Genomic DNA, 18,541 nt, shown 5'->3' with positions numbered 1-18,541 from the left:
CGGTCTGTTTTTCTGAAAATCGACGAGGAGTGGTGAAAGGTACAACTAAAAGCTTTATTAGTAGGAAAGCCAGACTTATAGGGCATTGCAGATTCCAACAGCACTGAATGTACAAAAACTAACACTCACTGGTAACTGTACTGTTACATGAGGAAGAAAAATACTTAAAAAAATGTACACATAAAAACTCGGAAAGTCAAGATACAGCTCAAAGCTAAGCTTCTTAATCCACAGATTTAGACATGGCTAGTTTGTCTCGATGCCAGTTTTCATCCAAAGCACGTGTTTACTGTGCACGGAGACTAACGTTGGTTTTAATGCGGTTTCCAGGTTCAGTTCAGTATCTGCTGCGAGCCATTCCTCTATCGACTCGATTGCCACCACGGCCACCGCGTGGCCCTCCGCGACTTGAGCTGCTGTATGAATCACGAGGAGGGTAGCCTCTATCAACAGGGGGAGCTGGGCCCCTCTCCTGCCTGCCCATTCGCTCCCCACGGCTAGGTGGATATGGTTCACTCCGACTGCTGGGGTAACTGTCACGACCGCCATAGCCATCCCGGGAACTGCTGCCATAGTCATCATAACGACTGCTTCCACTGCTCCCACCATAGGATGGTGGGGGGCCCCGTGAGGGTGGGGCGCTGCGAGAGTTACCTGCAGGGTCAATGGGTCAGGTAATTGGCAAGGTTTAATTTATACATTCTCTTGCACGTTAAGGTGCGCATTTTGTGCCAATAGAGTTCTCTTTGACAAACATATTTAATGGATGACATGTTTACACGCCCCATTCTGTGAACGATCTTAAATTGAACATGGATATTTAGTTGGTATGTTCAGTAATATTTCCAAGCACAGGGAAGAAGCGGGCAGTGTTAACCATTTCAGCATGCCATCGGTTTGAGTAGCCACTGTCCTTTCAGAGCTCCAAGAGTTAGAACTGCAGGTCAGGACGAGGTATTCACAGTTGTCTTGACGGTTTGGAAGGTTACTCCTTGAGGGAGTGCTTTGCTAGGCAACATACTGAGTGGTAAACGGATGTTTCCAGGAACTTTTTGGATTTCCTCATTCTTTTGATGATTGCAGCTGTGATATGGACAATGAATAAATTTTGTTTTTTTCAGTTGGAATGCCAATGTGTAAAATTTCAGATTATCATGAAAATATGCAACTTCAATGCAGATCAGTGTTGCAACAGAGAAAAAGAAAAATGTTTAGAGAGTCTGAATGCAATTCCACTTCCTCTGGGGTGGGGAGAAACGTCTCGTAACTGTAGGTTGTGGTGGTCAGCGCTATGATTCGGTTGCTTATTTGTGCAGCTCTTCTTTGTGCCCAATAGTTATCGGTTGCTACTAAACTCATGGCCGAATATCTTACCGTAACCGTCATAGGAATCTCTGTAGGAGCCACCACTTGGACGATCCATATAGTTTCTGGGTTCCCGGCCACTACCGTAACCATCACGATCACTAAAATATTGAAAATAAAAAATAATTTATTGAATGTGAATTAGTAGGAGACACCTAGAGCTGTATGAAGTATTGCATGTACCTGTAGCCCCTTGACATTGATCCATAGTCATCTCTGGAACTAGAATACTCTCTGTATGAATAATCTCTTGGTGGTGGTCCATAGTCTCTTGAATCTCTGGAATTATAATCCCGACTAGAGTAGCTGCAAAACAACACAATTAATTTAACAGATGCAGCTAGACCTTACTTGGCCAGTAAACAAAGGAAGTTGTGATAAATCTACATTTATAGAATATAGAAAATTAGCATTTGCTATTTGTTTGTCCATGCAAAATGTCCAGATGTTTTTTTCTTATTTCAAAATCTTAGGTCTGTAGGTAGACAGGTTTCTTACAACTGAAAAAGTAGTCTTACCCATCTTTAGAGCTGTAATGATCATCTCGTGGTGATGGATAGTCATCTCTTCTGGACATCATGGAGTCTCTGCGTGGAGGGGGTGGACCATAGGGATCCCTGTCCCTTGACATGGGAGCTAAAATCCACACATCAACAAATAATAGATGACTTCAGTAAATTAAACCAACAAAATGTAAAACCAAGAATTTTCTCACACTTACGTCTGCTCATAGGACCAGAAGGGGCAGACCTCTTGGGTGGGGGACCTCCATTACGGACCGGGGGCCCTCTCTTTAGTGGAGGTGGGCCTCTGGATGACACCCCTTTGAAGAAGGGTTCTACATCCCCTGAATCATAGTAGTCTTAACAGACAAGAATTGCAAAAGTCAACACACCAAGCTCCAACTCACTGATAAATACAAACACACTGACTATTTACCTCTAGATGGTGGGCCTCTCATGCCACCGGGACCTCCTCTAGAACCCCGGGGGCCTCTGGGTGGACCACGACTGCGAGAATGCATGGGTGGATGCCCTCGTCTGAGGTTGCTCTCAAACTGAGGTTTTGTAGCTTGCTCCACTTTGATAGGCTTGCCATCAAGAGACTGCGGGTCAGGAACAATTAAAATGGTGATTTCAAGAGGATTCTTTGTGAAGACGATGACAGATTGAACATAGAACTTACTTTTCCATTCATCTCCCGCGCAGCATCCTTAGCATCAGCAGGATTTTCAAAAGTGACAAAAGCAAAACCTCTTGACTTGTTGGTTTCACGGTCCTTCATCAAAAGAACTGAAATCAGAGAGGGTTCATGAACATTTCAGTATTCAAATGCAAAAGTTATAATAAATGACAAATAAGCAGTGCACTGGTATTTATAACATAAAAACTAAATTGTTTAAATAGTTTGTGCGGAAATTGTTTTTTTGATTTGCAGATTTCATACTAAACCTCTATAAAGCAAACGAACAAAACTAAAAGAGAGCTTTTGAACAGCACCAGGAAAACTGCATGAATATACACAAAGTTTTCAAAGTTTGAAATATGTTACGAGTAAAAGGCCCAGCGGCGGGTGCGCTTATTTCAGACCTTCGACAATCCTGCCGTATTTGCTGAAGTACTGCTCCAGGGCCTTCTCGGTGGTCTCGGTGTTGAGTCCACCGATAAAGAGCTTTCCTGGACGGTCTGCCTCTGCCATCGTGCACAACCTGGGAAAAAAAGTTTATAGAGTTAATAAGATTTTACACAATGCAAACAATTCACATTATAGCCGTATCCCCTCGGTTTACTACTACCTTCTTACTCACTAAAGTATTGGGCTTCTAAACGCGCAAAATGGCGATAAACGTGCCAGTGGTTGTAGCTTGTTAAATGGCTAACGCTAGCTAGCAGCTACTTACAAAAGCCCAGAATTTTACAAATGCTACACTTTAAAAAGGCAAAAAAAATATTTTACTTCATAAAGACTATGCAAACTAAATGTTACCTGCTACTTTAGTGCGCAGTGTTAGCCCGCGGTTCTTGCTATATCAACGGTTTCTCGTGCTTCCTTGTCTTTCTCCTTCTCTTGCACTTCCGGCAGGTCGTTCGCATAATTGCGTAACACCGCCACCTACCGCTTTATACAGGTTACAACTCAGTAGAATCAACTCATCTAAAGCAGTCGTCTTCTTTACATTGTAGTATGTGCGACAACATCTTGCAATTATTATTCACGTAAAAAATTTCAGATTAATTGACTCAGCTATCAACATTTTGACAAGAAGGAAAAGTAAAGTTTGTGCTTCTGTTATGAAGTGATTAAGGTTTTCAATTATTTGAAAATTCTTTAGTGCAAATTTTAGTTGCAACACAACATACTATAGGCAATAGGCTTAGGTAGTAAAAGTTGATTACATTATGTAGTACTACACTATTTAAAGTACATTTTAGAGCATGCGCTTTGACTTGAGTTTAGAAACTTCACTACTACCAAATTTGCCTGGTTCTGTTTTGCTGTGGGTAATTATGGGTATAGACCAACAACTATACATTAGTCAGAAACAACAGGTTTTTCTAAACATTTAGAAAGACGTAGACTGTATTATCAAACGCAATGTCTTAACCCATGAGTAACATTTTTGGGGACTTATTATTTATAAACTAAATAGTCCAGGCTCTAATCTACTAATACATTTTGTTTGATGATCAGAAGCCTCTTCACTTTTCTGGTTTCGAAAGTAGTTAGTTAGTTTTATGTAATGTATAATGAAATTAAATAATAATATAACATAAAATGGTAAAAGCCTAAAAATACTACATAAGTATATCCAAGCAGGACACACGAGTAAAGAAGGCATTTTACTTTTAGCCAGGCAGATGTAATATTTAATCACTGATAATGCTATAACACAAAATTGCAGTCACCTAGAGGAACACCCAACTGGGTTTTAGGTATTTAGAATTGTTAGACCAGTTATACTTTCACACTTTCACAACCGCAGATACCGAAATGTGACAGCAATGGTCAAAATTCACAATTATGTTGATTGTTCATACCACACACACATGTTATGTAACAAATTGGTCAAATACAAATTGTGTAGCACATTTAACTATTATTAATACATATTGCATTACACAGCAAACACAAGCTCCTCCTCTTGCCTTCTGTGGAGATTGCCAGTGTACTTGTGATGGAAATTGTTTTTATTTTGTTTGCATACTCACTGAAAGCAGTGGATACAACAAGCTGAACTAGTTTTACACCTACTAACAGTATCAAACCAGATAAACCCACACCACGCCTTACTCATTCATTGCTTATTTCTGACAGTCTTCTAACATTCATGACAGTCAATCAGAGTGACCAACAAACATTCATTGTTCATTGAATTGTACCCTCATCCTTCCCTTCTTATATCATGGGTATTGTCCATGAAAATACAGACCTCTCCCTATTAGCATTTTAGACACACATGCACAAAAAGGTCAACACATTGTTATCAAATATATAAATATTGAATAAATCAGTTACTTAAGTGAGTTCTTATTGAAGCACAAAAGCACAAAAAAGATGAGACTGTAGGTGCAATACCATTCATATTTGCCAGTACAACACTGCTTTAAAACATTGTTTTGACCAAATAATTTCATTCATGTACATGGACTACACAATGACGTCCTTGCAGACTCCACCCTTCTAACCCTTTGTCACATTCTCTGGGGACGCATGAGCTGTTATTGTCCACAAACTGGCAATACAGGTGCAAGTTCCTTGTCAGAAATAGACACGTAGCTCCTTAGTTGCGCCTCCTTCATTCAGTCAGCAGTGTTTTACAATGATATCATGTGATGTGGTTTTTCTTCTGCTGGGTTCTCTTACCAACTACACCACCGTGTATATCATGAAGCATTTTTAATTTACTTTTAGTAGTTTTTTTATGTGTCATGCTGTTAAAAAAACAAGGATAAATGTCTGCAGAAGCAACGTCAGAGCTACTTCCTAGGTCTCCACACGTCAGAGAAATAGATCAAATCCGACTCCTCTTCTTTCAAAGTAAATTAACTGCCAAAGTATTTTGAAAGTGTACATATTTAAAATAATGTTTAACATTGTATATGTACGTAAGGTTAACGTAAATGCATTAAATCTGTATTATAAATAGAATAAAATAACTTTAAATGTAAAATCATTGAACGACATGCAGACTAATAAATGTACATATTTATTCTGAAGGTTGAAACCTTTAACTTCCGGTGTTACTTGTGTGGCTCGCCCACAGCTTGACAGAGCAGGTCAGACAGGTCCTAGACAGCGCTGCCACTGAGTAGCCCGTGGAAAGACCTAGCTAACCGGGAACACCTTCTGCGTTTAGGAGAACGAGTTCTTTCTTTTGACAGAAGTTCGCTTAACTAGCTGAAGGACCGCGTCTGCGATAAAATGAAGAAGGAGAAGCACTTTGGATTTTTGTTGGTTTATTTACTGGCCTCGTATTTCGTTGCGTGCTCGGCGTTTTATCTTCCGGGTTTAGCCCCAGTGAGTTTTTGTGAAAAGGACAAAAGTGAGGCGGATTGCCAGGTATGCTCATGAAATATCATTCTCAATTTGTATCTTCTACGTGGATTTTGTTCTGACGCGAGAAGGGTGTGAGTTTGCAAAATGTTATCGTCCGTAGTTGCTAGCTAATCAGTCCTCTCCGTAGGCCCCGGCTATTGCCTGGAACCAACCGGAACTCTGGCTTAGCATTGGGATGCATTTGTGGCATAATTCATTTATCAGTGCCCGCTGTCGTTGCCAAAGGCTTATATACGCACCCCGATGTGCCGTGTTTGACGGTAACCTAGCATGATAATGTTAGCATTTTTACATTGACTCAGCGTGGTTTTGACTCGTCGGCGCTCTGCTGACGTTACGTGGGGAGGTCCTGTTCAGTTTGGATGTCCGTAGGGTTTTAGCGTGCTGTTCACTACGTGACGCTTGGGTCAAGTAAAATCGAAAGAAGTTAAAGTTTTGTCTTCCCTTTATTTCTATAGTTTTCACTGTAGATCACAAACGACATCTACAGCAATTAAGGCCAGTTGTTCAACCGTAGCCTTCAAAGTTGTGCACATTCCTGTCATTCTTTCGACTGGTACCAGGTTCTGATCACCTGAATTGCTTTTCTTCCCTAAACTGAGCCCATATTGGCACATTTCATTTATTAAGGAGTGTAACCTAACCCAGGCCATCTGATTTGGGTTCATGTCATCAACATGTCATAACACTCCTTTATGTGTCAAATAGGTCTTACACCAAGTGCTGGTGTGGCATTTACCTTTTGACAAGGTGCACCTGCTTGTTGAAAACCTGCGATTTTATTTAACAGATGTTTTTTTCTTCACAGGACAAGATTCAACTGTTTGTTAACCGCTTAGACTCAGTGGAGTCAGTCCTGCCTTACGAGTATGATGTGTAAGTAACATTTTGTCTCTGCCTAATGCTCCTTGTGTGTTCAGATATGTGTTTAACAGCCCATTAACTTCCTCTTAACTTTGTGTATAAATCTGTATTTGTTAAAGGTTTGACTTCTGTACAGAAAAAAATGAAATCAGGCCATCTGAAAATCTTGGACAGGTGCTGTTTGGTGAACGAATTGAGTCTTCACCATACAAGGTGGGTCTTACCAGAAGATCTATATGCTCACGATGTGTATGATGTCCCTAAAATATTATGGCATCTGTATAGGTTTTTGCAACATGTTTCCAAAATATCTTTTACAGTTTAGCTTCAAAGAAAATGTTCAATGCAAAGGGGTGTGTACCAGAACATACAAGAAGGATGACCAGAAGGATACAGCCAAACTGGATTTCATCAAGATGGGAATGCAACTTAACTACCAGCACCACTGGTTAGTAAAGTGTTACATGTAAACTGCATCTGTAATAAGGACATTTTGTTTAAAAAATCGTCGAGCTGTGAGCAAGAGTACAAGAGGAGAAAACTGATATTTTGGGGGGAAGGTTGTTGAGATTAACCTCTATTTTTAGGATAATAGACAACATGCCAGTGACATGGTGCTATGATGTGGAGGATGGTCAGAAGTACTGCAACCCTGGCTTCCCCATTGGCTGCTATGTTACAAAAGATGGTCGAGCTAAAGATGCTTGTGTCATCAATGTAAGTTACAACTTCTGATTTTCTACCTTTTATTAATTAGTCTGCTTGTGAACTGATCTTATTATTTTCATATTATATACATGTAGCTGGAAGTAATTGGTCCAAAATGTATCATGATGACTACTACTGATGAAACCATCAGTAGTAGTAAAATGCAAACACACTGTTATGATCTATGTTTGCTAAATCAGAGTAAACTAAGAAACTGAAGAACAGAAGTAGAGCACCTAATTTGCAAATTAAAGGTTTTTGTTTAAACAACTTGGTGAATCCTGGAAGCATTACTAAACAAGCACACATGGTTAACAGCTAAAACAAATCTGACCCACCTTTCCTTTTGCAAAAGGCCAGTAACCTGTAGAGTAAATAAGCTGTAGTGACACAGTAAACATCCAAGTTACCACAATCACCTCACAATGTTCTCTGGTTTTACTGGTTTCATATCGGATAACACAATACCCTATGTTTAGTACATGTTGGGTGTGTTACTCACTGTAACAATATATCCCAGGTATATACAATGCTAGGTTACACCACATTTATCACTGCAGAAGAAATGTCAACATTCATATTGATTTGTGAAATGTTAAAAGTAGTTTGTCAATATGCACGTACTGTCATACAACACTGGGAAAAGATGGTGGTTGTGGTCATGGCGATCTCAAGTTTTCAAGTTCAAAAAAACAACACTGACACATCCTCAAAGGAATGTGTTCTGACATGCAAGAGACTGACCAATGCAGCGCCTTGTCAGGTTTCATACTTTACTGTTAGTATCTTTAATGTTTAACTCAAGATTTAAATTAGTGATGTGTTTTATCTCAAGCCAAATGTTGTTACAATGAGCTGCTACTAGCAAATCACTGATTTGGTGATAAGAAAAGTATTTTAATACCTAATATAGTACCTAATAGAAACAAAGCAAATATTGAAAGATAAATGAAGAATTGTTTGTTGTTTTTTTTGTTTGTTTTTTTGTCAGGCTGAGTTCAACAAAAAGAACACTTTTTACGTCTTTAACCACGTGGACATAAAGATCACGTACCACAATGGAGAGCCTGAAGGATGGAAAGGGGCCCGGCTGGTTGGTGCCACTTTGGAGCCTAAGAGGTAAAGATACAGTGCCACACTCTACTGATAGAAGTGCAATATGTCTCAACCTATTGACAGTCTACCATCTAAAATGAGGACCACAGTCACTGAGGTGATCTGATGAACTGTCTTTTAAAACAGCTACAAACATGTGGATAATGAACACACAAACTGTGACCCAACCAACCAACCAACGGAGGTCCCTGGGGAATTTACCAACGATGTTTCCATCACTTACAGCTACTCTGTCACATTCACGGTGAGCCTCGCTGAAATTAGTTCGATACCAATTTGTATATATAAATGTAAACATGTGTGTTTAACTAATAGAATTACATTTTTGTTACAGGAAAACAATGATATCAAGTGGGCCTCAAGATGGGACTACATCCTGGTCTCCATGCCTCACACCAACATCCAGTGGTTTAGGTACTGTATAAGTGCTCCAGCAGCTTTAAGATGTTGATGTTCCTTGTGCATAAACACTTCCTGCGTATTTGGTGCGTTTTGTTGATGCCAGATTGTGTCTCTTTTTTTTTTTTTTTTTTTTTTTAGTATCATGAACTCACTGGTCATTGTTCTCTTCCTTTCTGGCATGGTTGCCATGATCATGTTGAGAACTCTGCACAAGGACATTGCCAGATACAACCAGGTGGATCAGGTACAGACATTTAGTAGTTGAAGCCGATTCATGTGTGTGTTTAAAGCACTGTCATTAAAATGCACTCTTAAAGGCATCAATTCTTCTTTGTTTACTATAGGACCACACTACCCAGAGAAATATTATCTAGTTTGGCAGGAAATATTTCTAAGAAAGCACATTTCTGTTTTTTTCATGAGTTATTGGAGTTTAAACCCACATTTTACTTTAGTGGCTGTAAATACTTTTATCCCAGAGCACGAGATGGGATTATTAAAATGTAGCTGAAAAAGCTAATTCAGATATTAATCCATGGATGCAAAGTACCCAGAATTATAAGTGTGTTGTTACATTTTGCAGGTAGACTTGATAAAGGTTCCATCATCCAAGGAAAAATCATCTCTAACCTATGTAAGATTATAGAAAGCTACTTTCAGCACAACCTCTTATGTGGTTGAATAAGGTGTTTGGGTTTATAATTGCAGCAAACATGGACATTAAAGCCAGAATGTGAAGTGTGGTGTGGATTGTCTCTGATTTAAGAAATGTTTTGTTTTCCACCAAATGTTACAGCCTTTGCTTTAGTAAATGTCGTCTAATTTTTCACGTTACCCCGCTGCCAGTGTGTCAGTGTGTGTTTCATTCTAAGGTGGCATTGGTGGTTGGTGAACCTCAGCAGCTGGTGCTCTGTTGGTCATGAGCGTTGGGGCTTCTGCTTCCTTTTTCAGGAGGATGCTCAGGAAGAGTCTGGGTGGAAGCAGGTGCATGGTGACGTTTTCCGTCCCCCCAGGAAAGGCATGTTGCTGTCTGTGTTCCTTGGACAGGGCACTCAGATCTTCATCATGACCTTCATCACACTCTGTAAGAGCAAGATTACAACAGCAATATTGGGCAGCAAATAATTGTGACTTTTATTGCGGAAAACGATGTACGTGCACTCGTGGCAGCCTGAAAATCTGTCTTTGTATTCAAATAGTTAATTTGCAAGTTGCTTATTTATCCTGCTGACTGAACTAATGGCTGCTTGTCTACGTAGTCCTGGCCTGTCTGGGTTTCCTGTCACCAGCCAACAGAGGGGCTCTCATGACATGCGCTGTGGTCCTCTGGGTTCTGCTGGGCACACCTGCTGGCTACGTGTCTGCACGCCTTTACAAAAGTAAGAATGTGATAGAAGCTAATTGTTTTGCAAAGTCAACGCGACTCTGTCACTGTGGTATTTCTTATCTTAAACGTCTGTCTTGTTTTTCCTGCAGCTTTTGGAGGCGAAAAGTGGAAGACAAACGTTTTACTGACAGCGCTCCTGTGTCCCGGGTATAATCAAGAAGCTTCTGTTTCTTTCTCATTGAAACGTGTTTGCCGTGCCTTTGCTCTGTATATTGGTGTTGTCCATCTAACGTGTTCCTTCCTGTGTTCCTCAGTATTGTGTTTGCTGACTTCTTCCTGATGAACCTGATCCTGTGGGTGGAGGGTTCCTCAGCCGCCATCCCCTTTGGTACACTGGTGGCGATTTTGGCCCTGTGGTTTGGAATCTCTGTGCCCCTCACCTTCGTTGGCGCCTACTTTGGATTCAAAAAGCCTGTGAGTCGGGTCTCCTCGATTTGTTTATTTGTCCAATATGATAATATTAATTGTAGGGGAATTGTTTGTTAGGGTCATTAACAAACTCAAATTTGTTAAATAGTTTTGCTTTTTCTATGCAGGCAATTGAGCAACCAGTTCGAACCAACCAAATCCCTCGTCAAATTCCTGAGCAGTCTTTCTTTACAAAGCCGATCCCCGGCATTGTGATGGGTGGAATCTTGCCCTTTGGCTGCATCTTCATCCAGCTATTCTTCATCCTTAACAGCATTTGGTATGAATGTTGTCATTCCTGATTGTTAGTAGTCCCATGACTCAGCGACCGGTTTTACTCTCTGCCACGCATTCTCTGTTTGTAGTGAATGTATCGTTGTGTTGTAGGTCTCACCAGATGTACTACATGTTCGGCTTCCTGTTCTTGGTTTTTATTATCCTGCTCATCACCTGCTCTGAGGCCACAATTCTGCTCTGCTACTTCCACCTATGTGCCGAGGTACCTGAATGTTCAGACAGCTATTGTTATTTAAAGCTTTTCATATAATTGTACACTGTACATGTAAGTTGTTCAGCATCAGTAAGGCTGAGCTCTGCTTTTTCCATCTCGTCCAAACTGAATGTAGCATGTAGTTACTTCTGGATTGTAACATGTTGTCATTTGTCACTTGTGTAGGACTACCACTGGTGGTGGCGCTCCTTCCTGACCAGCGGCTTCACAGCAGTCTATCTGTTCGTCTACGCTGTGCATTATTTCTTCTCAAAGCTACAAATTATCGGAGCAGCCAGCACCTTCCTCTACTTTGGTTATACTATGATCATGGTCCTTATCTTCTTCCTCTTCACAGGTGAGGCCTCCACTCACTTTCACACTTAAAGCAGCTGACATAGATACTTGCATAGATAATTACTTGTCCTTACCTCACCACGATGGATTGTGTCATTCATGTCTGCTTGTAAATGTGAGTAACATTGTGTACTCAAATAACTCTGTAGCAGTACAATGAAAATACAGGATCTCCATCCTGTTCTAGTGGCACACTTAACTGGTACAGGACAGCTTATTGTTTGCTTATCATTTCCTTAGAGACAGACCCTAGCCTTGTAACCTGGCTCACATTTATGGTACTCTTGTGGCAGTTAATTATAATTAAAGTCTCCATGAACTCTAGCTGTCAGGACGATGTTGCATGTACTTCAGATCCACCTGTGTGGTTAAGACTATGCACATGTATGTGCCACACAAAATCCGACACAGGTTGACTTGGTCTCCTTGACCCTACTCAGCTCATCCACTCGTATAAGACGAAGGGTGTAAGTGAGAAGAGAATACTGACTGGCAAATACATGCAGAGCTTATATCAAGGCTCACCGTCACGGGGTGACGTCAGATGATGACATACATATTACTTGGCCTGTAGCCCTACTTGGCAGTGCTGCACTGTTTGACACTATCTTAAAGTGCTGTAAGTAGCAAGAGGATGAGATGTCAAAAGATTATCACAGAGAAATAATCCATTTTTAATCTAAATAATCCTAATCTTCCATTTTACCAGTTTTATTTTGATGTCTGTATTTTTTTTCTACCTCATCCCAACTTTGATCATAGTTTAATTCAGGATTGGGCTGATTTCCCCTATTAAGCAGTCACAACTCTGTCCAAAGTTAGTTTTTAAGCTCTTAGTGGATGGAACTTGGTTGCACTGTGACACACTAGGTTTGCTATACATCTTGCCACCAAATTTGTGTCAACTGGCAACAAAAAAAAAATTGTTTAATAGTTATTCCTACTTGTCTTGTGTTCCCAGGTACAATCGGCTTCTTCGCCTGCTTCTGGTTTGTGAATAAGATCTACAGTGTGGTCAAGGTGGACTAATGTACTACAGGAAAGACTGAGTCTGTGCTGTCACACTGGTTTGTGTGAAAGACGTCTAAATCACTTATCATTAAAACCTGGAGAGCAAAGAGCCCATTCTTTTTTTGTGCTTTAAACCTATGTTGCTACTGTTTTGTTTTCTTTTTAAAATATATAAAATTTTGTGTTCACTGTTGAACAGTAATCCTTTGAGTCACATCTTTAAGAATCAGAGGGGGTTCCAATGATCTAGTTTCCATAGTGAGTGCTTGGTTTTGGTGGATTTAAGAAAAATGTCAACATTTTTATTTTCATTTCTATAAGCAAAGTGTGTGTTATTCCTTCTCTATTCTCCAATGGTTCCGTGTTTGGTTTTGCATTGCCTGTATTGTAAAATAAAACGCGTGTAAATATACTGTATAGAGAGAGCAGGTTTGAAAGAATGTCACCATTTTTGAGCCGTCCTTGTGCAGTAAAGATGGGGCTAAAATGTCTAAATATCCGCCTTTATTGCGTTCGATAAGTAATAGAAAACAGAGACACTGCAATCATACCTGGCCATTTCACTGTACTTTTGGCTACGTTTATGTTTGCATAGAAACAAGTAGTGCGTGTGGTTATGAAGCACATGCGTGTTGAAGAAAATTCTGCTCCAGCTAAAGTATGTTACACTAAGAATGGCCTCTAAGTGACATGCCTGACCTTTTGTGGCCACATAAGAGATTCTTGCCTAGTTAATTGCCCGTTAATTTACTCATAGCTCCTATGTACCATTGAAGTATACCCTTTTAGATTTTAATGAGCAGTTTGCTGAGTTGTAAATGCATAAAACACTGCAGATGTTTGCTTCCGGCAGTGTGGAGTAATCACCCAAGGTGATAACATTTTTACAAATAAATGCAATTAATTTCAGAAGGCCATGTTTTATATGTTGGGGGGTGTGGTTGCAATTGGAGACATGTGTATATAACCATCTCAGTTTGTGAATGACAGCTGGTTGCATACAGACAGGGACCTGCATTGAAATAATAAAACTGCTACATATGAAGTGTATTAACAGATTTTTCTTAAGTTAAAACTTTAAATCTTCTGATGGTGCTGAGCGATTGTGTGAAGCATAAAGTGCAAGTTATTGTGCAGTCACGTTGGTTTATAGATGGTTTGTCAATTTCTCTAAAACATCAAAACTACATCTGATCGATTAAAAGTCTACACTAATTCAAATAATTCTGCAACTCTCCATCAGGTCAAAGACTTGCGATACTATCTTAAGCACTGAGTTTAAAGACTTGTCCGCTTACAATACGCTGCATAATAATTTAAAGCAAAGCATATTATCGCTCTGTGCCGTCCGATAACACTCTCGTAATGTCTCCTTTTGGCAAGTGACTTTTCATGTTTTCAGCTTTTATTCTTTTTATTTACCTTCATAGTTTTTAGATGATAGGTCTATGGGAGTCATTGGTCAACTTACTCGACCAGCTTCGTGTATCGTCATAGTTAATAATTTAAACTTTGATTAGGCCTCGACCCTTTTCAACTCTTAGGGCAGCTTCTTATTTTTTGTAACACATTTATTGTAAATTATAAAAGATAAAATTGTGTTCAGTGGCAAGTGTTTATTGCGATTTATGACGTAACACATTAAGCTGACCTGTCATATTCAAAAGCAGGTAGACGCTACAGTAGCTGCTCATCAACAGGAAAAATGACAAGTGAATGAATAAGGTTTTGCCAAATGAGTGTTTATCTTTTCTGAAACACAAATACTGAACCTGCGACATCCTTTGGCAACACATTTTCTAAACATCTCAATGATTGTATTTCTCTAAAATGAGTCATGTCAAGCACATAACACTTTGATTAATACTCATCACGTCGCCTTTTTTATGAACTAAGCGCCAGGAGGCTTCTTTACAAATTTAAACGTGTTCGGATGACATAAAAAATCTGTTACAATAGATTGTGTAGCGCAGATGACATTAAGCAGCACACATTCTGTTTGTTAATCACACTTTGCCATCTCCTCCGAGCGGCTGACATTTGAAAGGCATCAAATAAACAGTGACACTTGAACGCAAGACAAAATCCCGTCGACTAAGACTTCCAGCAACAAAGGCTAAGACAAAAGTGCGTGTGTGGTTCTCAGCTCCAGGAAACAGACGTGTGTGTGTTGTAACTGACAGGCACAACAAGCGGCGCTCTGGCTTATTAAGTCACTGCACCGGGGGCCGAGAGCACGTGTTCACCAACTGAACAGGTTGCGGGACTGGAGACGGATGCTGCAGTTTGTTCAGCGGGCATTTCCTGAGGAGAGAGTAGTTGTGCAGATTATCCACATTAATACTGTGTCAGAAACGACTTCTTGGGTTAAAAAGTGAGCGAACAAATGAAACATCAGCTGAGTTTAAAACTTCTTTTAAAATACTTTTTTTTGTAAAAGATGCTAGTTCAGTCTTTGCACATTTAAAATAGTAATAAACCTTCAAATCATAGCAGACAACCTGACAAATGGCCGATATAATAACTCTTAAAAATGCCCTAACAACAACCAACACTTCATAATAAAACAATACTACTTGATTCTATGAAAAAATGTAAACAATTAATATACTAATGATCATTTATGTGATTCTTCCTAAGTGGACAACCCTGTTGTACAGAAGGCCTGTTAGTTTCTATGTGAGCACAGACTTCAAGTAAGACTATGGGCTGTGGAGCTCGTGCAGGCGGCTCATGTGCTGCGCCTGCTGTGGAGCGCGAGCTCCCTCTCGGAGCCGATGCTGGTGGACGTGGTCTCCTTGCGGCTGTCCCGCGACCTCCTCTCGCACGTGGGCGAGGAGGACGTCGTGCACTCCGCCCACGTCTGCAGGGGGACCACCCGGACGGCGTGGGCCCCCGAGCGGCCCTCCGTGGTGGTGAAGCAGCTCTCCGCGGCGGAGCTCTGCCGCGCCCGGCCCCGTTTGCAGAAGAGGCCGCAGAGCAGCGCCAGGAACTCCTTCCTCACGCTGCGGTGCATGTAGCCGTAAATGTAGGGGTGCAGGCAGCACTGTAAGAAGAAGAGCACCAGGGAGAGGGAGGAGAGCCAGGCGGGTATGGCCGCCCTGGCGCTCATGGAGATGGTGTTCAGGATGCTGTAAGGCCCCATGCTGAGCACGTACGAGGCCATGATCACGAAAACCACGCGAGCCGCTTTGCAGTGGTAGTGGAAGCGTCTGTGCCGGACCCGGACCGCGTGCCCTCGGGCGGAGCCGCGGTCGTCGGCTCCGCCCCCCGGCCGCTGGGGGCTGCCGGGCCCCTGGAAGTCCTGCGGGCGGGCCCGGGAGAGCGCCTGCGTCTGGACGGGGTGCACGAGGGCGTTCTGCCGCCGAGCCGCCCTGAACACCATCCAGTAGCACGCCAGCATGACGAGCACGGGCAGCCAGAAGGAGAAGGTGGACACGGCGGCGGAGTAGGACAGGCTGGAGGACCACACCACCGCGCACACGTGGCGCCGCGGGTCGAAGGCGATGGCGCCCCAGCCGTAGAGCGGCGGCGTGCTCTGGAGGAAGCTGAGCACCCAGGTGCAGATGATGAGGTTGGTGCCCAGGTGGGGGGTCATGCGGGTGGGGTAGGACAGCGGGTGGATGATGGCCAGGTAGCGGTCCACCGACACGATTATGATGGTGTTGACGCCAGCGAAGGCGAAGAGGTGCATGAGCACCACCAGGGCCTGGCACAGCCGGGCGTCCAGGGGCCACACGCCGGGCACCGCCGTGGCGATGGCGAAGGGCATGACCAGGACGGTCTGGAGCAGGTCGGCCAGGAGGAGGTTGAGCACGAAGCGGTTGGCCACGTGGAGGAGCTGGGGCTTCCTCTGGAACACCAGCAGGACCACCACGTTGCCGAACAGCGACGCGCACACAATGAGGGATATCAGCGCCATCTTCACCGCGCTGTCGGCCACCGGGGACCAGGGGGCCGCGTCCGGGCCGGGCCCCCAGGGAACGTCGGTGCAGTTCACGTCCATGCCTGGTGGGTCCGTGTGGGGAGAGGCACGCGTGCCTCGGGTCCAGTCCGACTAGGTCAGTCCCATCTCCAGCAGCAGAATAAATGCAGAGAGATCAGCGGACGCGCTCCTCCTTGTTTATGTTATCCTCATGTAACATGGCATCCATGGCCTGGTAAATCCCGTGGAAGTGCCCATCGGGGGCCGTTACCGCTCGTCTCCGCCGATGGCCGCTTCGCCCACCCACAGGCCGCGCTCCTCCGTCAGCCACATCTGCAGCAGGAGAAAAGCGAGGAGGGGGGGGGGGCTCGTCTGGCGACAGCGTTCGAGCCGTCAGCGTCGACGGCAAACGTCCACCGCCGCGGCAAACGCCACTAATCCGCGAGGGGAACGACACCTCGCCGCGTCGCTTCGCCCGAGGACGCGCCGCGCGCCGCGGCTCCGGTTCGGTGGCAGCGAGCTCTCGCGGCGCGTCTTCGCCCAGCGGGGGTCTCTCATCCGGGACTAGCGCGTCGCTCCCGACGCCGCTGCTTTCGGATGCCGTGGCAGATGAAGCGTGCGTCGTTTGATGCGCTTCCACTCCCCCTTCGGCGGCATTAGGCTGCTTGCGCTCGGGTCTCGTCTCTGAGGTGTCAGAATAAACACACGCACGCGCACGCACGCACTCGCGCACAAGGACACCTGCGCGGAAATGTCTCGCTGCTGGAGGCTGACACCGACCTCCCCCTCCCTCCCCCGTTTTCTCCTTGTTGTTGTGAACGCGCACGACTCGCGCCGGTTCCACATCCCCGCGTGCCACGGTGAACGCGTCAGGCGCAGCACACTTTCCCCCGTCGTGTTAAATCTGTGGTTTCCCTCGCTCGGTGCTCCGCGAGAGAACACAACGGAGCAGACGCCGGCGTGAAACGCGTGGCCGTCTAACGCGTTCATCCGTGGCGTGCGGCGACCACGTTTATTTTTAGGCTGTTAGACGTGAGTTAACGAGGGAGGTGGTTATTAAAAGAGCAGCCTTTCAGTTCGACAATAAACTCGCGCGTCTCCTTGGTGACAAGCGGTAATTGATTCAGGCTGGAAACCGGAGCACGAGCGCAGGCTTTATGGTGATTACTGTGGCGTGAGCTGTGCGTCGTAACCGATCATCTGATGGGAATGTGAAATTTGAATGTTTCACTCATTGCGTTTGGTCCCTGATTCTCACCAAAGATGGTCTGACCTGAACATCCGTTCATTTTCAGCTCATTTCACTTCATTCATCAGATGAATTGTCGTGGTTTACTCCTTTTCCTTCCTTCTTTTCCATCTTACTTCAGCTCATGCATGGAGAGGAGAGAATAACACAACTTTTTAGTTCTTGCTTCACATAATCTCTGTGTTCAAGCAATTCAAGGGTTTCTTTACAAAAGAAGATATTATTTTCGCTGGGAAACCTCCATTCACAGAGCGTATTTCATTATCACAACCCAGGTATTTTTAGCCTGTGACAATATTAAACTGAAAACCATAGACTGAACAGGCTCAAGTTCATTATGGTGTGATGTCAATAGTGAAAAAGCTTTTACATGTAATGTCTCCGCATTTGGGGACCACTCAGTTTTTGATCAAATCAGCCCAACCTCAACGCTGAGTGTTCTTGTTTGTACAAACATTTTTATACCATCGCAGGAATAAAAAGCTACTTTCAGCCTTTTTAGAAAAAAAAGAAAGACTTAATTAAGATGCACACAAAACAAAAGCACTGCTACATTGTGCAATCCAATTAGTGTGTTGCTTACATGGCCTACTAATCAACACTCGTAATTAGCCATTTTATTTCAAGCCTTTGCTCTATCAGAAAGCCTTTTGATGCGACTCGAGCGCCCTGTGTTTCAGATTCAGATTGCAAATGAAACGC

General features: G+C 43.2%; 3 protein-coding genes across 5 annotated transcripts; 1 reads left to right on the top strand and 2 right to left on the bottom strand.

Annotated features, from left to right (window-relative positions):
• Window positions 1-33: 33 nt before the first annotated feature.
• rbmx (RNA binding motif protein X-linked) lies at window positions 34-3,499 on the bottom strand. Of its 2 annotated transcripts, none has more exons than XM_029164556.3 (9): window positions 3,352-3,499; window positions 2,955-3,073; window positions 2,551-2,657; window positions 2,305-2,470; window positions 2,087-2,227; window positions 1,884-2,001; window positions 1,549-1,671; window positions 1,375-1,466; window positions 34-654 (listed from the first exon to the last, which is right to left on the bottom strand). In XM_029164556.3, exons 2-9 carry the CDS (start codon window positions 3,061-3,063, stop codon window positions 338-340), a joined length of 1,173 nt encoding a protein of 390 aa, XP_029020389.1. In that variant the 5' UTR covers window positions 3,064-3,073; window positions 3,352-3,499; the 3' UTR covers window positions 34-337. The 2 variants fall into 2 exon arrangements, with proteins under 2 accessions (XP_029020389.1, XP_029020390.1); XM_029164557.3 differs by lacking the exon at window positions 3,352-3,499 and adding an exon at window positions 3,173-3,325.
• A 2,123-nt stretch (window positions 3,500-5,622) lies between these two features.
• LOC114863974 (transmembrane 9 superfamily member 2) lies at window positions 5,623-13,715 on the top strand. 2 transcript variants are annotated; one of them, XM_029164553.3, is made up of 18 exons: window positions 5,623-5,925; window positions 6,731-6,798; window positions 6,906-6,999; window positions 7,107-7,234; window positions 7,374-7,503; window positions 8,486-8,613; window positions 8,737-8,854; window positions 8,945-9,024; window positions 9,151-9,256; window positions 9,596-9,646; window positions 9,964-10,096; window positions 10,272-10,391; window positions 10,489-10,546; window positions 10,654-10,813; window positions 10,936-11,087; window positions 11,195-11,306; window positions 11,484-11,655; window positions 12,616-13,715. In XM_029164553.3, the coding sequence occupies exons 1-18, from the start codon at window positions 5,788-5,790 to the stop codon at window positions 12,681-12,683; spliced, it is 2,016 nt and encodes a 671-aa protein (XP_029020386.1). In that variant the 5' UTR covers window positions 5,623-5,787; the 3' UTR covers window positions 12,684-13,715. The 2 variants fall into 2 exon arrangements, with proteins under 2 accessions (XP_029020386.1, XP_029020387.1); XM_029164554.3 differs by lacking the exon at window positions 9,596-9,646 and having other exon boundaries at window positions 5,624-5,925.
• Window positions 13,716-14,386: 671 nt separating this feature from the next.
• On the bottom strand, window positions 14,387-17,581 carry gpr101 (G protein-coupled receptor 101). Its single transcript, XM_029164555.3, has one exon. The coding sequence runs from the start codon at window positions 16,669-16,671 to the stop codon at window positions 15,397-15,399; it is 1,275 nt and encodes a 424-aa protein (XP_029020388.1). The 5' UTR covers window positions 16,672-17,581; the 3' UTR covers window positions 14,387-15,396.
• Between the last annotated feature and the right edge of the window lie 960 nt (window positions 17,582-18,541).

Source organism: Betta splendens, chromosome 10 (genome assembly GCF_900634795.4).
Source record: "Betta splendens chromosome 10, fBetSpl5.4, whole genome shotgun sequence".
NCBI classification, from domain to species: Eukaryota; Metazoa; Chordata; class Actinopteri; order Anabantiformes; family Osphronemidae; genus Betta; species Betta splendens.
Note: the sequence above shows the minus strand (reverse complement) of the source record. Positions and strands in the feature narration are given on the sequence as shown.

Coding starts and splice junctions, on each gene's coding strand:
- rbmx (XM_029164556.3), bottom strand. CDS start 3,063: ATGGCAGAGGCAGACCGTCCAGGAAAGCTCTTTATCGGTGGACTCAAC. Junction 2,228..2,304: donor GAGAGGCCCACCATCTAGAG/GTAAATAGTCAG, acceptor TTGTCTGTTAAG/ACTACTATGATTCAGGGGAT. Junction 655..1,374: donor AGATTCCTATGACGGTTACG/GTAAGATATTCG, acceptor TTGACCCTGCAG/GTAACTCTCGCAGCGCCCCA.
- LOC114863974 (XM_029164553.3), top strand. CDS start 5,788: ATGAAGAAGGAGAAGCACTTTGGATTTTTGTTGGTTTATTTACTGGCC. Junction 7,000..7,106: donor TTGAGTCTTCACCATACAAG/GTGGGTCTTACC, acceptor TATCTTTTACAG/TTTAGCTTCAAAGAAAATGT. Junction 8,614..8,736: donor GCCACTTTGGAGCCTAAGAG/GTAAAGATACAG, acceptor CTTTTAAAACAG/CTACAAACATGTGGATAATG.
- gpr101 (XM_029164555.3), bottom strand. CDS start 16,671: ATGGACGTGAACTGCACCGACGTTCCCTGGGGGCCCGGCCCGGACGCG.